The sequence below is a fragment of the Equus quagga genome, chromosome 2 (assembly GCF_021613505.1).
Source record: "Equus quagga isolate Etosha38 chromosome 2, UCLA_HA_Equagga_1.0, whole genome shotgun sequence".
NCBI lineage: Eukaryota > Metazoa > Chordata > Mammalia > Perissodactyla > Equidae > Equus > Equus quagga.
In genome coordinates, this window is record NC_060268.1 from 51325070 (window position 1) to 51342769 (window position 17700).

Sequence of the window (17700 nt, forward strand, 5' to 3'; positions counted from 1 at the left end):
ACCTCATGTAGCCTTGCGATCTGCCACCTAAGCCAGTACAATGTAATTCAATCTAGTCAGTTTTGGTTTCTGTTTTTTTAATGGCAGCACTTCATTTTCAGGACTGATTCCTTACCAGTTGGGATAGACGAGGTTATGCTGTAGAAACAAAAATTCCCTAACTGCAGTAGCTTAAAACAAAAATGCTTATTTCTCCCTCGGTACATGTCCATCTGAATAAACAGGGAGGCTCTGTTCATAGTCCCTCAGGAACCCAGCCTGACGAAGCAATCACAATCTCAGATATAACAAGTCACTATGTAAGAGGGGAAAGAGGGTTTTAAAGAGTCTCAGATCAGTAATTAAATGCCCCAAACCAGAAATCACTCACTTTCTCTTACAACTCACTGGCCAGGAACTAGTTACAGGGACACACTCTAAAAATATTTGGTGAATAGCAGGAATGAAAATCACATTTGGTTAAAAAAAAAAAAGTTGATTTTGTTTTTTTGAAGAGTCAAAGAAAAAAAATCTAGTTGAATAAACTCAACTTTTAGGAGTTCATGCCGGGACAAGCAGCTTTCCATAAGTATTATGGAAAGAGAATTAAAATAAGTATGGGTATTTATTTTTCAACTTAAAAACTGAATACTCTTCAATCTAATAAATTGCACACTTAGAAGTCTAGTACAGGTAATAAAAAATGTGGGCCACAATTTATGACCTCAGGGCTTTACTGTAGTGTTTATAATAGTGAAAATAAAAGAATGGTTATAAAATTATGATATACCCATATAAAAATATAGGGCAGGGGTTGGCAAATTTTTTCTTAAAGTGCCAGACTGTAAATCCTTTCGGCTTGTGGGTCACATGGTTTCTGTTGTGTACAACTATGCTCTTGTAGTGCAAAGGAGAACAGAAAATATATAAACAAATGACATGGCTGTTTTCTAATAAAATTTTGTTTATAAATCAGGTGCTCAACTGTGGGTCATAGTTTGCTAGCTTGTGATACAGAGCAATTAAAATCATGTTTTTAAGGTAGTGGATAAAGATTTAAAATATTTTAAAAGTTTAAAACTATAGTTTATGGTTTCCAAATTCTCCACAAGTGGCATGTTTTACTCTAATGTTTAGGAGGGAAAAGTCATTTAAAAAAAGATGTTGGTGAATCCGAATAGCCAAAAAATAAAGAATAAAAAAAGACTCTGAATAGCCAAAGCAATCTCGAGAAGGAAGAACAAAACTGGAGGCATCACACTCCCTGATTTCAAACTATATTACACAGCTATTGTAATCAAACAGTATGGGATTGGCATAAACACAGACATAGATCAATGGAAGAGAAGAGAGAGCCCAGAAATAAAGCCACACATATACGGTCAATTAATTTACAACAAAGGAGCCAAGAATATACAATGGGGAAAGGACAGTCTCTTCAATAAATGATGCTGGGAAACCTAGATAGTCACATGCAAAAGAATGAAACTGGAACATTATCTTACACTATACACAAAATTGACTCAAAATGGATTAAAGATGTGAATGTAAGACCTGAAGCCATAAAACGTCTAGAAGAAAACACAGGTGGTAAGTTCCTTGGCATCAGTGAAGGCAATGATTTTTTAGATTTGACACCAAAAGCAAAGGCAACAAAAGCAAAAATAAACAAGTGGAACTATATCAAACTAAAAAGCTTCTGCACTGCAAAGGAAACTATCAACAAAATGAAAAGGCAACCTATTGAATGGGAGAAAATATTTACAACTCATATATCTAATAAGGAGTTAATATCCAAAACATATAAAGAACTCATACAACTTGAGCAAAAAAAAAAAAATCCAATTAAAAAATGGGCAGAGGATCTAAATAGACATTTTTCCAAAGACATACAGATGGACAACAGGTACATGAAAAGATGCTCAACATCACTAATTATCAGATAAATGCAAATAAAAACCACAGTGAGATATCATCCCACATCTGTTAGAATGGCTATTACCAAAAAGCCAAGAAGTAAGTGTTGGCAAGGATATGGAGAAAAGGGAACCCTTGTGCACTCTTGGTGGGAATGTAAATTGTTATAGGCAATATGGAAAACAGTATGGAGGTTCCTCAAAAAAAATTAAAAATAGAACTATCATATGATCCAGCAATTCCACTGCTGGGTATTTACCCAAAGTAAATGAAAACACTGATATGAAAAGATATGTGCACCCCCATGTTCACTGCAGCATCTACAATAGTCAAGATACAAAAACATCTTAAGTGTCTATTGATGGAGGAATGGATACAGATATGGTATATATAATGAAATACTACTCAGCCATAAAAAAGAATGAAATCTTGCCATTTGCAACAACATGGATGGCCTCTGAGGGTATTATGCTAAATAAAATAAGTCAGACAGCGAAAGACAAATACCATATGATCTCCTTATATGTGGAATCTAAAAAAACAAAACAAATGAATAAACAAAACTCATGGATACAGAGAAGAGATTGGTGGTTGCCAGAGGGGAGGAGGGCTAATGAGGTGGGCAAAATGGGCGAAAGCAGTCAAGAGGTACAAATTTACAGTTATAAAATAAGTCAGTCATGGGGATGTAATGTACATCACGGTAAATATAGTTAATAATGCTATATTGCCTATATGAAAGTAGCTAGAGAATGGATCTTCAAAGTTCTCATCACAAGAAAAAGAAATTTTTGGAACTGTATGGTGATGAATGTTAACTGGACTTATTGTGGTGATCATTTTGCAACATATACAGATATCAAATCATTACAATGTACACCTGAAACTAATATAATGTTATGTTAATTGTACCTCAATTTTAAAAAAAAGAGGCTGGATGGGTGAGTAATGCAGTCAATTTTTCTTGTTTTTGGAAAAGTCATATGATCCCAGATGTACCTGGAGCATTTTCTAGAGACCAAAATCCAAGGTAACTTCCTTGATCAGCAGTTTTTCAGGCCATTAACATCGGCAGCTCTGGCTTCACTTATAGCTTCACCTAATAATCTTCATAATGATGACAGATTGTCATCAAAGAAGACTAAATTATGTTTAACATAGTTTTTTAATAATGAAGGTGGATTTTATAATACTTTAAACAAGCAATTAAAACTTACCTTTAGCTAACTGTAAAAGTAATTTCATGCAGGATACCTCATCCTTCGATTATGTTACAGCTGTTGCTATAGATGTGTTTAATTCCTTTCAAGATAATCCGAGTGAAGTATCTTTTAATTTATAGCTTTGAAGTTGAAAATTAAACCTTGCCATGACTTTAAAAAATCTATTTGACTATTCACTTTGTCTATATGGATCTGCAGATGTGCCTTATTAAAAAAAATACTTGTTTCTGTCTTTTAATGGTTAGAAATAGGTAAATTAAGTGATTCATATCTTAGCTGAAAAAAAAAGTCTTAGTGTTATAGTAATCTAGTAAAAAGCAAACACTTGCAATCCTTTTTTAGTACCTATATACATATATAAGTCCCATTTCATTGAAGTCAGCATAAGTGAATGGTCTTAGAATAACAATTTTGATGGAATAAAAATGATCGTGTCAACTATGAAATGAAAAAATAACATTACAGAAGCCTACAAAAATGTAATGATGTTAAAACTTCTATAATTATTATATAAAGTATATCTTTAAATTACATGTTATCTTTCTTATTAATAAAGTAATTTGCTAAGCTCTCCTCCTGAGGTAAAATTTCTCAATTTCTGTTAATATAAGAGATCACTAGGTCCCTTTTTTCAGTTAAGAAGTCCTCCATTCCATATACATATAATCACTGTAGGAATAATAAATAAAACTATAATTAGTACTATCAGTGGGAAGGTTATTTGCAAAAAGTAATTTATTTTAAAAAGGGACATTCAATATAAATGCTGGAAACTATAGGTATGGTAGAAAACACTAACTTTAGAATCAGCTCAAAATGAGTTCAAGTATTTGCTTTGTAACCTTCGGTAAATAATTATCCAGATATTTGATTTCCTCATCTTTTTACTTAGAGCCAAAACAAGGTAACTCATATCTTGTCAGTTCCTTTTAAAAAATGTTTATTTTAAATTTCTTAAAAAATTTATGGGGTGAGATCAATTCAAATTTCCTCCCTAAAACACTGGAGAGATGCAAAGGGGAAGAAATAACACAAATAAATACAGTATTGAGATTTTCAATGTAAATTAAAAGTGCATCCCACAAAATCAACATAATGCTTCTTAATGTCATTGAACTGCACTTATAATCAATCCTAATTCTCTTGTTAGTTAACAGGGAACTATAATATACTAAGGCACCTTGGTAGGTAGTTCTTAGTCACTAGAGTGCATCACTGGTCATATCACATCCAGGGAGTCTAAGCACTCTAAAGCAGGCATAAGCAAACTACAGTTCACGGGCCAAATCCAGCCAACATTAGTTTTTGTAAATAAAGTTTTACTGGAACAAAAACAGGCTATCATTTACATATTCTCTACAGCTGCTTTCATGCTACAAGGAAGAGCTGAATAATTGTGACCACAACGCCCACAATTATTTACTATCTGGCCCTACACAGAAAAAGGTTGCCCACCCCTGTTCTAAAGCACTGCTTACTCAAAGGTTCGGTTTGCATACCTGAAATGTTTGTTCCTGATCAGAAATGAGATTGGAAATTGTGTGAGAATGTAAACTAATTATCTTACCAAGTACAACGTTTATTTCCACTACGTTTTTGTTTTCATTGCCAGACTTTCTCAATGAAGGACTTACAGTCTGTTGCAGGTTCCTTTTCTCACAGTGGATATTATTAGTTACTGATATTATAGTTATTGATCAGCTACTTTGAATACCACTACTCTAAGGCACATAGGGGCAGGAGAAGGAACAACCCAAAGCTCAAAAGAGGTTCGTGTCACTTAGAGACTTACTTCAGCACAATGGTCTAGGGTTTTGTAGCACTAGGTGATAGGCTCGCCAAACAACTGAATGAGATTCAGAAAGTGGTCCTTACATAAACTTTTTTTCTCCTCTCTGCTCTTCTAAGGTTTAAATTACTCCAAAAAATCTCCACTATAGATTTATGTTTCAACAAGGTGAAAGGTGACAGCTAATGAGTCCCCCCACTCTATCTTCTCTTGGGAGCAAGAAAGAAGAAAATATTTGCCTCTCCCCCAACAAAAAAAATTCAAGGAAATAAGTCTATAACATATTTTGCCTATTTAGCCTCTTTAATTTACTGAGCAGATAGAAAACTACAATATTAAATTATATTTCTCTTGAACTGAAAGAATTCATAAAGCAAATTTATTCTCTGTAAATGTTAGCAGTATTTTCCCCTGTACTTTAAGTCCTAATTTAAAATAAATCATGCATCAATTAAAGAATACAGAATGAAGTCCTATCACTAACTTTAACATGAAATTTCCTTGACTATATAGTTTCTAAAGGCGCCAAAGGTAATCCGACTCAAGCAGTTTTCTGAAAAATAAAATTATTCAGGGACAGATTTTTATTGCAAATATTTACTCAAAAACTACTATATACAGCAGAATTTTAATAGCCATTTAAAACATTTAACATTCAGTGAAACAAAATTTAAGAATTCAAAGCCAATTTTAAGAAGTAAAAATGTAGCATTTTAAATAAAAGTTTAGTAGTACTTCAAAGCAAACTACTGTTATTCATATTATTCATTTCTATATCTATTATTTTCTAGATGATAGAAAACAACTGAAAAACCAATTTAGCAGCCATCTTATGGATAAATTAGGCTAAATATCTCAAACCAATTTCTTACATCACTGCTTTAGGTCCCATTTGAAGTTTCTATTTTACAATTAAAGAAAAACATGGCTGAATTCAAGCCAGGACATGTTTTCAGTTTACTGCTTTACAATATCTACATTATACCATACTTTGGTTTGGTTTCCAGACCATTTTTATGGGTCTATTTCTAAAGAAGATCATTAAAACAATATTAAAAGCATAATAACTACAGGAGTTTCAACAATGGGTTTCTACTTTATACAACTAGTACATCAAGGGAGTTCTGCACAGCTTACACAATGACAAAAAGCACAAATATAAATTTATATTTTCATAATTTCACTTTCACTGAAAGTTTAATTAAGGTAAGCTTACAGCCTGGCAGGCTAACACTTGTATGGAGGTACACAGATTCAGATATTCGGTTTACATGCTTCTGACAGTCTGGAATGTTATATTAAATCCAAAATTAAGTTTATATTCATCCAAATTCTTATTAGATCAATTAATTTAGCACTCTAAGCATGCTCCATTTACCAGCATCATACTCAAAATAAAGGCTTCATTAACAATGCCAATCAGCCATTATTTTAAATCAATTATTTCCAAAAGGTATGTGGTTTCCTAATCTCTTTAAGTTAACTGAAAAGGATACATCAGTAATAAGGATTTTTAGTTTAGGACTGACTGATGGAAGTTTCAAAGGCTTTATTAATATAACTAATATTCTAATAATCAATTCATATGGGCAATCGTGTTCCATTTCCTTGAAAACTGTTAAATGAGACTTTCCCATTATAAACAACTTTCATTAAAATCCTATTCATGTTTTAAAAACCTCTTGGAAATCCATACTAATTACGCTATTATTGGTGAACTGATTTCTTTAATAACCTAGGTTGAACATACTGGTAAAGTATATGAATGACCTCCCTCACATTTTTCTATTTCCGAATTCTATTAACAGCACCACTGAGCTCACCTGATAGCACTGTTCCAAATGCTCTTACCGTTGGTATACTAAAACTTAGAATGACTAATTAATTTCAACTTCTTTCTTTTTCATCTGCCAGGTCTACCGTTGTCTCTGTCGTGCTAGGGCTACTTTCTCCAAGAACGTCATCTGTTTGATCAGACACTACTTCATCAGTCTTGGCTGAAGGATCACCACTACCTTTCTGAAGAATCTCTGTGGCTTCATACTCAAGTACCTCTGATGGAGTCAAAGGTTCCAAATGAATACTGCCTTGCTCACTAACATCCGAACTAACAGATTCAAGTTCATCTCTTTTTCTCAAAAACTGATCAATGCTAACATCACCTGATGTTAACCGCAAATCCTTAAAATTCTTCGAGGAAAACCTAGCTTCACTAGAGTTGTGATCTTCAACCTGATCGCGTGAAATTATGTTTTCTGAACCTTGGCAAATCTTCAACTCTCTTTCCTGACAAATGTGCTCTATTGGTTTTTCTTTTTCCATTTTATCTGCACCAATACTTGAATTGTAACTGAAGATATTCTTTGAGCCAGTTTCCTGGTCTTCAAGACAGGCATTATTTTCCTTATCTGAAACTGTTATGCTTTCTTCCCTTTTTGTTACTGATGAGCCTTCAAATGCATTTGCATCACATCCATTTTTTTCTTCCTCTGAAGGAGCTTTATCTTGTTTACTGAAAAAATAAAGCCATTTATTATCTATTCCTTCATAACACAGTATGTTTGAACACTAGCAAAATAAGACATGCTCTAAAAAATAAAGTCAAGACACACTTGCTCACCCAAAAGGAAAAAAATCTATGTCCTCAGTCCTTGCCATGATGTTACAATTTAGGAGGTGGTCATTTTTCAGGCAAGAGAGTGAAAAACTCCAGTCACATATTAAAAGGAGACCTGGGGAGCCTATCAATTGGTTTTAGCCCTTGTTCTAATTTCCATCTGTTCACACCCTTCCCTGTTTTTAGTAAAATTTAAGCATTCTTATTAATTTGTAAAAGTATAGATAAGGAATGAATATATTTGGAAAAAAAACACTTTTCTTTTACGATTTATATATCCTCTTATGCTTAGTGTCTCCCTATGCAAAATCAGATAAGCATTCACAAACATTTCTCTAATTTTTATTAGCCTAATATAAAAAGACAAACACATGACTAAAAAATATATGTAAATATACAATATGCTATGCTTACATACATAGATATAGGTGCGTGTGTTTGTATACATAGATGTTTCTGAGTGTGTGTGTATCCGTGTGTTTACTCTTGCCCTGGTGTGTTAACAGAAACTACTTAGTGAATAATAAAACATTAGAAACAGAAGACTTCTAAGACGACCTCCAGCCCTTTATCTAGATGTAATGAGGCTTATTTTACCAAAAATAAATTTAATGATTACATGCATCTTATTTCTTATATTAATGCACATGGAATTTAGACTTTTTCCCAATGAATTTCCGAAATATAAAGCAGTGCTATCAAGTAGTGTTTATTATTTACTAATCTATATTTATAAGACTGTTGCTGTGGTGTTTATTTTGTTCTGATCTGTCTTTAGACTATTCTTGGGCCAATAAAACACAGTCTTAACAATTATACATTAACAATGTACTTTATTATCTAATAAAGCAAATCACCTACATTCTACTATTCTTCTTCCTAAATTTAACTGTTTAAAAATGTAAAAGATATTTGTACAAGGATGTTCATTAAAACAGTGAATACAGAAAAAACTTAATATCTAATGATGGCAATAATTAAATCAATTATGGTATTAGTAAACAGAAAAATATGAATCTTACTTTAAACTTTGTCAGTCCAAACAAAATCCCATTGGGATTTTCAACTAAACGTTAATTAAGCCCATAAATTAATTTGGAAAATGGCCTATCATGCAAGTTATTAATATATTATTTCCTATCTCAGTAAATTTTTGTTTTTCTTCATTTAGATCCTGCACATTTCTCATTTTTGTTATTATTATGAATTAACTCTTTTGTCCATTATGTTTTGCAATCACATGTTACTGGTATATACAAAAGATTTTGATTTTTACACCAAGCTACCTTAATTAATACCCTTATTAATTTCAATCATTCTTAGCTCATTTTCTTGGATCTTATAGGTCAATTACATCATCTGCAAAAATAATTACAATATTTTCCTCATTGAAATTTGTACAGTTCTTGTTCTTGTTTAGATTTTATTGGACTAACTTACAATTTACAGAAAATGTTAAATAATATAGAGGTGATTAGTCTGCTTTTTCTAACTCCTTAGTTGAATTTTTGTTAACTTCCTCCCCTCACAACTCCCCCACAATTTTAGGAAAAATGCTGGGTGAAGAAAGCGCTAGATAATTTTTCTAGTAAAGTCTAAGAAACACCTTCGTAAGGCCTTACTCCCTAATTTGCTTTTCAGGGGGAATAGATTACTCTCACCAGATTAATAAGCAATGTACTGTAAGTATACAGCATAAAGAAAGCAATGGGGAAAATATTTAATTTAAAAAACAAAATAAAATTATCTTTATCTGAAATAAAGTTCTAATTAGAATGCTGGATTCTCTTTTACTAAAAAAGATTGTGAAATGTCTTGTGTTCTTTAGTGTTCGACCTGAACATTAAATTTTTAAAAACCAATCCCTGAATTTTGAAACTTTCGAGATTCCACCACAGAAGTAGCTTCTTTGAAAATATTGGGAAAAAAAAAAATGTAAGATTACCTATTTGCAATTTGTCCCCATCTTGTAACTTGTAGCATCTTATAAGTGTTGTCATTTAATAGGGGCAATTAAAATCTGTTGACATTTTACTTACTAATAAGTACATTTAAAATTTAACAATTTATAAAATGTACTCTACATGTTTAAAAGATTTCAAAACTAAGGATCTATAGTATATTTTTGCTGTATTAAAATTTCAAAATATTATACTTAAAAGTTATTACTGAAAGTAACACCATATACAAAAATTTAAATAGCCCTTTGCCAATTAACTGAAATAGTGCAGCTCAAGTGTCATTTATTTGAATTTCAAGAGATTCAGTTTTTCTTTATATTTACCTTTCAGAAGTCGATGTTTCTGTTTCTCCTTCAGCCATATTAGATCTTGCGATTTCCTGAAATGATTAATAATATTTTTCTTTTATATTCATGGCTATGCTTAAAGTAAACTACTTTTATTATACTAAACTTTCTGGATAAAAGGCACTTAAGTGTGCAATCTGATACACTAAAGAAATAGAAAAACAATTTCTTAATCTAAAGTATGTACGAGAATAATTCTTATAATTAAAAGCAGAATTTTAAAAATTCTCTTTAAAAAATCAGTAAGAATTTCAGTGTATCAAAAGCTTCTGAATCAAGGCCATGAAACAGTTATCCAGTTAGAACAATACCTGTTTTCCTTAGACTGTCTTTCAAATATGGGCCATATTACTTGAATAGAAAACGAGTAAAACACAACTTGAATTTGAACAAGTTGCATTCACAGTGTTTATACAAACATAAGTACAGACACTCAGATAAAACATTTGCGAAATTATCATTTCATATTTGGAGTCACGGTAACCCTTCCAACTGTCAAACCAAGTAATATTAAATGACAGACAAATTAAATATTTTGCTTATTTTAAATGCTTCATGGGGAGGAAAGAATACAATAAAACTTCAGTAAGCCAGAGGCCAACCTAACAGTTTATAACAATTCCCAATTACTGAGCACATATGACGTGTGAGGTAGCATACTAAGAACTTTACCTTCACTATCTCATTTAATCCTCGTGTTCGATATTATAAACTCAATGTCTACAAATGAGACATGAGACTGCGTGAGTTAAGTAGAGGGTCCAAAGCAACACCTCAGGAAGTGCGAAGATTCAAATCTAGGCCTGGCTCTTAACCACTACAGTGATTGACTCAAGTCTGTGAAAATTGACAATGGCGTAGTAATCACATATATTTATTTCCCCACTCTCCCAAAACCCTGCTAAAGTGAGGGCAAAGAAATAAAACATTTTCACTCACAAAGACCGATGAAACACCAAAGCATACTAATTGCCAAAGAGATCGCAACAAATTTTTAGATGGAAAGTGGCTAGAAGAGTGAAAACTGACTTCACAGTGTGGAAGAAGTTACAACTAAATGGCTGAGTGGGAAGTGCAAGGAGAAGAGAATCCGTTTACTCAGAGAACCTAAAAGAACTGGTAGTTGGAGGAATTCAGTACCACATCCAGTACATAAAAGGCAAAAATGAAGCACAAGGGACTGCTGAGGAATCTAAATGCTCTTTCCACAACTTACAAACCTATCCTTTCCCCTACCACAGAGGCTAAAGGCTGTTAACTTGCTGAACTGGAGACAGTCTAGACTTGCGAACGCCAGGAATGGCAAAAGGCAGGCATGAGGTACTGAGAGAAAACAGAAAAATTAAGTAAAAGTCCATAAACTGAATAAAAGGACCCACAGTCCTTCTCCCCCTGCCTGGCTCCCAGAATGCCAGTAGTCAGAAGAATCACTCTTCATCCCACCACCCCCAGCTGGAATCTAAAAGATTCCTTGTTGAAAAAAATTATTAGCCCCAAAGGAAAGATTTCCAATAAAGACTTTGAGAGCATTCTCCCCACCAAAGACTCAGTCAGCTCAGCACCTGATTTTCCTATGTTGAAGTTTAAACAATTCCCACGCAGACTGTGCAGGTTGTCCAGTGCACTAACCCAGGAGGCAACCTTCACAATATTATCATTGTCAGTTCTCCAAGTGTGGTTTAGACACCTGGGGCCTCCAAGACACGTTCAGGAGGCATGGGAGATTAAAACTCTTGGTACAACATCGGTTGTGAGTAAAAATGCTGGCATCTTAACACGAATCAAGGCAGTGGCACTAAATCACAACTGTAGTAGTAATCATTGTATTCCTCACCAGCCCACACCAGAAGTAAAATTAATTTTATTAAATATCAATCCTTCAGTTCATGTCTTTTTAATGTTGCGCATGATGAAATAGCAAGTATGCATAACGCACTGCTACTGTATACTGAAAACACCTGGTTCTATGATTGAGTTGTGAGCTGAACATAACCACATATTTTTCATGGAACGTCATTTTTATTTTAAAGAATGACTGTCAAACTACAGAAATTTAGACTTGGGTATTTAGTAGACATTTTCTTAAACATTGAAAAAGTGAGCCTGTCACATCAAAGAAAACAACTGACAGTATTTGCTACCAGTAATGAAATTCAAGCAAAAAGTAAATTTTAGGAAAACCTATATCCACTATTGATGAGATTAATCCTAATCTTAATGAATGTGATTACTTGATATTATATAATGAAACATGTCAACCCTTGGAAGATCTACGTTAACTCAGTGAACCAATATTTTCCAAATGACCAACACACAATGTTATAAAATCATCCTTGGATAAAAGATCCAATCAAAGTGTAAGATAGAACAACAGATTTTAATGGAACCAAGTAGAAAAAGTTCAGTGATAGCTTGCACACTGCAACAAACCTGTAAGAAAACTTCCACTTATCTACTTTTGATGTAGCATCAAGGAAGAACAATCATAATTATCTGAAAAGGCTATTAAAGTATTCAGTGAGTCTCAATATTCTTCACACATTTCAACCAAAATAACATATCACAACAGACTAAATGCACAGACAAGAGAATCCAGTTTTCTTCTATTTAACTAGACATTAAAGGGATACGTAAAAGTGTAAAACAATGCCATTCTTCTCATTAAATTTCTTTTAAAAAATAACTACAGTTCAGAGAAAATATGTTATTTATGTTAACATATAGGGAGTTTATTATTGTTATTTTTAAGTAACAATATTTTTTTAAATTTCAGAGTTTTAATTTCTAATATGATAAATATCAATAAATTTTGAGAGAACTAAGGGGTATATGTTAATAGTGCCCTCTGGAGTTTCGTAGTGCACAACCTGTATGACTGTACCAGACAGCACTGTCCTCATCTAAAACCATGCTGTTTTCAGTAAACTTTTTAGTGCTTCATTCTTTAATATGTATAGACAGTCAAGGATCACCACACAATTGAAGACATCCTTTAAATTCAGAAAGATCAAAATAAACAAAAAGGAATAAATAAAGAGACTTGGAGATATCAGAGACATTACTACAAACAAAAGAAAAAATATATAAAATTAATACATATTTACTATCTCCAGAGAGGTCTGAGATGTTCCTGCATCCTTTAAACAAGAACAAAAACTATGAAAACAGAACAATCAAAGAATAAACAAAAAAATTAAAGAGCTCTTCAAAATTAAATACATGGCAAGTAAAATAAGTAACTAAGTTTAGAAAATCTTTTTAAGAAGATTAAACTAAACAGACAAAATAGATGGAAGAAAGTACCACACAATTAGAGGAGTTGATGCAGGAAGTACAATGTTAGATCAATAGGGGTTTCAAAAAGAAGAGAACAGAGAAAATAAGAGTGAAAATTTACCAAATAAATAATACAAGAGAACTTCCCCCAAACAAAAATATCTAAATTACAAAGGCTTTGTCTGATGACTACCATAACAAATGAAAAATGGATGATGAGTGAACATATCACTGTGAAATTTCAAAACACTGGAGATAGACATAACCATTACAGTTGCCAGAAAGACAAAATTACCTAAATACAAAGAAACTGGAGCAAGAACAGCAACAGACTCACCAAAAACAATACTTGCAAAACTGCACAGGAAAACTGTTTTCTATGTACTTCAGCCCAACTATCCTGCCAGTAAATATAGCTTTAGATACACAAAGAGTGAAAAAAGATGCCCCCCTTTGGAGGTGTACATTTCACCAAAATAAGGAGTAAACCAAGAAAACAGGAACTCGTGGTTCAGGAAACAGGACATCCAACACAAGAAAGCGGCAAAGGAAAATTCTGATACAACAAATTCTGCGCCAGCCTTAGGGAGCCTCTGGTTTAAATTAAAGCAGGTCTGAGAGGAGATCTCCAGACCCTCCAACAATTTGTTTTCTGATGTGTGTGAACATTTAGAAAAAATACGTCTAAACATTAGACAGATAAATCATAACATTAAAAAAATAGCACTAGGTGCACAGAAAACTCAACAATTAAGTAAAAAAAATACATAAAATAAAATGAGGTATAGGAAAGGAAAAGAAATCATAGAACATTTCCAGGTTCAGTACCAATAACAGTCTCAAAAAACTGTGCTGTAACCATGCTGGGATCAGTGTAATGCCAAGCCATAATGGAAAATGAGGAAAAAGGAAAAATACATAGCCTTATACACAAGTTTTCATAGTTTTTCTTTTTTCTATTTTGGCAAAACACATTTAACATACAAGTTACCATCTTAACCATTTTTAAGTGTACAGTTCAGTGGTATTAAATATTCACATTGTTGTGCAACCATTACCACCATCCATCCCCATAACCTTTTTCAACTTGTAAAATTAAAACTCTATACTCTGATTCTCCCCTCCCCCTAGTCCCTGGCAACCACCACTATACTCTCTGTCTTTATGATTTTGACTACTCTAAGTACCTCATAAAACTGAAATCATACAGTATTTGATTTCACTTAGCATAATGTCTTCAAGGTTCATCCATGTTGTAGCATATCACAGAATTTCATTCCTTTTCATGGCTGAATAATATTCCACTGTACACGTATACCATATTTTGCTCATCCATTCATCTGCTGATGGACATCTGGGTTACTTCCAAGTTTTGGGGGTTTTTATTTTGCTGATGAAGATTAAGATTCATCCTGAGCTTACATCTGTTGCCAATCTTCCTCATTTTGTACGTGAGCTACCACAACAGCATCGCCACTGTCAGATGAGTGGTGTAGGTCTGCGCCCGGGAACTGAACCCAGGCCTCCAAAGTGGAGCACACCAAACTTAACCACTAGGCCACCAGGGCTGGCCCTCCATGTTTTAACTATTATGCTGCTACAAAAATGGGCGTACAAATATCTCTTTGAGTGTCTGCTTTCAATTCTTTCGGGTATAGACCCAGAAGTGAAATTGCTGAATCATATAATTTTCTGAAGAACTGCCATACTGTTTTCTACAGTGGCTGTACCATTTTACCTTCCTACCAACAGTATACAAGGGATCCCATTTTTCCACATCCTTGTCAATACTTGTTGTTTTCTGTTTTTTTGATGGTAGCCATCCTAATAGGTATGAGGTGGTATCTCATTGTAGTTTTGATTTGCACTTCCCTAATGATTAGTGATGTTGCACATCTTTTCACATGCTTATTGGCCATTCGTATATCTTCTTTGGAGACATGTCTACTCAAGTCCTTTACCCATTTTTGAATCGGTCTTTTTGTTGTTGAGTTTAGGACTTCTCTATATATTCTAAATATTAATTGTTTATCAGATATATGATTTAAAAATATTTTCTCCCACTCTGTTGGTTGCTTTTTCATTCTGTGGATAGTATGTTTTGATGTACAAAATTTTAAAATTTTCATGAAGTCCAATTTGTCTATTTTTGCTTTTGTTACCTGTGCCTTTGGTGTGATACCCAAGAAATCACTGCCAAATCCAATGTTGTGAAGCTTCTGTCCTATGTTTTCTTCTAAGAGTTTTATTGATTTAGGTCTTACATTTAGGTCCTTGATCCATTTTGAGTTGATGTTTGTCTATGGTGTTAGCTAAGGGTCCCACTTTATTCTTTTGCACGTGGATATCTAGTTTTCCCAGCACCAGTTGTTGAAAAGACTGTCCTTTTCCCATTGGTGTTAGCCCCCTTGTCAAAAATCATTTGACCATATATGTGAGGGTTTATTTCTGAGCTCTCTATCCTATTCCATTAGTCTGTCTGTCTGTCTTTATACCAATACCACAGTTTTGATTACTATAGATTTGTAGTAAGTTTTGAAATCAGTGTGAGTCTTCCAGTTTTTGTCTTTCTTTTTTCAAAATTGTTTTGGTTACTTGAGGGCCCTTGAGATTCCACATAAATTTTAGGATGAACTTTTCTATTTCTGCAAAAATGTCTGTGGGATTTTTGTAGGATTGCAATGAATCTGTAGATTGCTTTGGGTAAGTAATGAAACATAACAATATTAAGTCTTCCAATTCATGTACATGTGTTGTGTTTCCATTTACCTATTTCTTCTTTAATTTATTTCAGCAATGCTTTGTAGTTTTCATTGCACAAGTTTTTCACCTCCTTGGTTAAGTTAATTCCTAAGCATTTTATTCTTTGTGATGCTACTGTAAGTGGAATTATTTTTGGAATTTCCTTTTCAGATTGTTCACTGTGTACAGAAATGCAACTGATTTTTGTGTGTTGACTTTGTATCCTACTACTTTGATGAATTCATTTATTAGTTCTAACAGGTTTTTTGTGGTATCTTCAGGGATTTCTACATATTAAGATGATATCTGCAAACAGAGAATTTTACTTCTTTTCTAATATGGATGTCTTTCTTTTTCGTGACTAACTGCCCTAGCTAGAACTTTCAGTACTATGTTGAAAATGAGTGGTGAAAACAGGGATCCTTGCCTTGTTCCTAATCTTAGAGAAAAAGTTTTCAGTATTTCACCATTGAGTATGATGTTTGCTGTGGGTTTTCATATATGTCTTTTATTATGTTGAGGTAGTTTCCTTACATTCCTAGGTTGTTGAGGATTTCTGCATCACTGCTCATAAGAAATATTGGTCTGTAGTTTTCTTTTCTTGTATTGTCCTTGTCTGGCTTTGGTATCAGTGTAATGCTGGACTCACATAACGAGTTGGGAAGTGTTCCCTCTTCTTCAACTTTTTTGGAAAAGTGTCAGAAGGATTGGTATTAGTTCTTATTTAAATGTTTGGTAGAACTCAATAGTGAAATCATCAGATCCAGGGTTTTTGTTCGTTGGAAGATCTTTGATTACTGATTCAATCTCCTTATTAGTTACATGTCTATTCAGATTTTCTATTTCTTTGTGATTTAGTCTAGGTAAATTTTGTGTTTCTAGAAACTTGTCCATTTCATGTAGGTTATTCAATTTGCTGGAATACAAGTTCATAATACTCTCTTATAATCCTTTTCATTTCTGTAGGATTGGTAGCAATGTCCCACTTTCTTTTCTGATTTTAGTAATTTGAGTCTTCTCTTTTTTTAAATATTCCATCTGGCTAAAGGTTTACCCATTTTGTTGATCTTTGCAATGAACAAGTTTTGGTATCATTAGTTTTCTCTATTGCTTTTCTATTCTCTATTTCATTTATTTCTGCTCTAATCCTATTTCTTTCCTTCTGCTACATTTGGGTTTAGTTTGCTCTTCTTTTTCTACTTCCTTAAGTGGTACATTTAGGTTGTTTGAGAGCTCTCTTATTTTTTAATGTAAGCATTTGCATCTGTATATTTCCCCTTTAGCCTCACTTTCACTGCATCCCATAAGTTTTGGTATGTTGTGTTTTTGTTTTCATTCTTATCTAAGTATTTTCTAACTTCCTTTTGGATTTCTTCTTTGATCTATTGGTTGTTTTAAAAGGTGTTGTTTAATTTCCACAATTTTGTGAATTTTCCAGTTTTCCTTTGTTATTGATTTCTAATTTCATCCTGATGTGGTCAGAGAAGATACACTGTATGATATCTATCTTTTGAAAACTATTATAACTTAATTTGTGGCTTAACATATGGTCTATCCTGGAAAACGTCCCATGTGCACTTAAGAAGAATATGTATTCTGTTGTTGCTGGGTAGAGTGTCTTGTTTATGTCTGTTAGATCTAGTTGGTTTATTGAGGTAAGTCCTCTATTCCCTTACTTATGTCTGATTGTTCTATCCTTTATTGTGAGTAGGATACTGAAGCCTCCAACTATTATTGTAGAATGGTATATTTTTCCCCTTTAATTCTGTCAGCTTTTGTTTCATATATTTTGGTGTCTGTGTCATTAGATGCATAAATGTTTATAACTATTACATCTTGTTGTATTGAA

General features: G+C 33.1%; 1 protein-coding gene across 8 annotated transcripts in view; it reads right to left on the reverse strand.

Annotated features, from left to right (window-relative positions):
- Positions 1 to 5315: 5315 nt before the first annotated feature.
- The window catches only part of ZNF280D (zinc finger protein 280D), a 116983-nt gene continuing 104598 nt past the window's right edge, over positions 5316 to 17700 (reverse strand). For 6 of the 8 annotated variants that reach the window (XM_046653190.1, XM_046653187.1, XM_046653185.1 and 3 more), the window contains 2 exons: positions 9810 to 9865; positions 5317 to 7420 (listed from right to left, as the gene is read on the reverse strand). In XM_046653190.1, the coding sequence (XP_046509146.1) occupies positions 6796 to 7420; positions 9810 to 9865 (681 nt within the window). In that variant the 3' untranslated portion in view covers positions 5317 to 6795. Of the gene's footprint in view, positions 7421 to 9809; positions 9866 to 17700 lie in introns of all 8 variants that reach the window. The other 2 variants (XM_046653189.1, XM_046653192.1) reach the window with 1 other exon arrangement.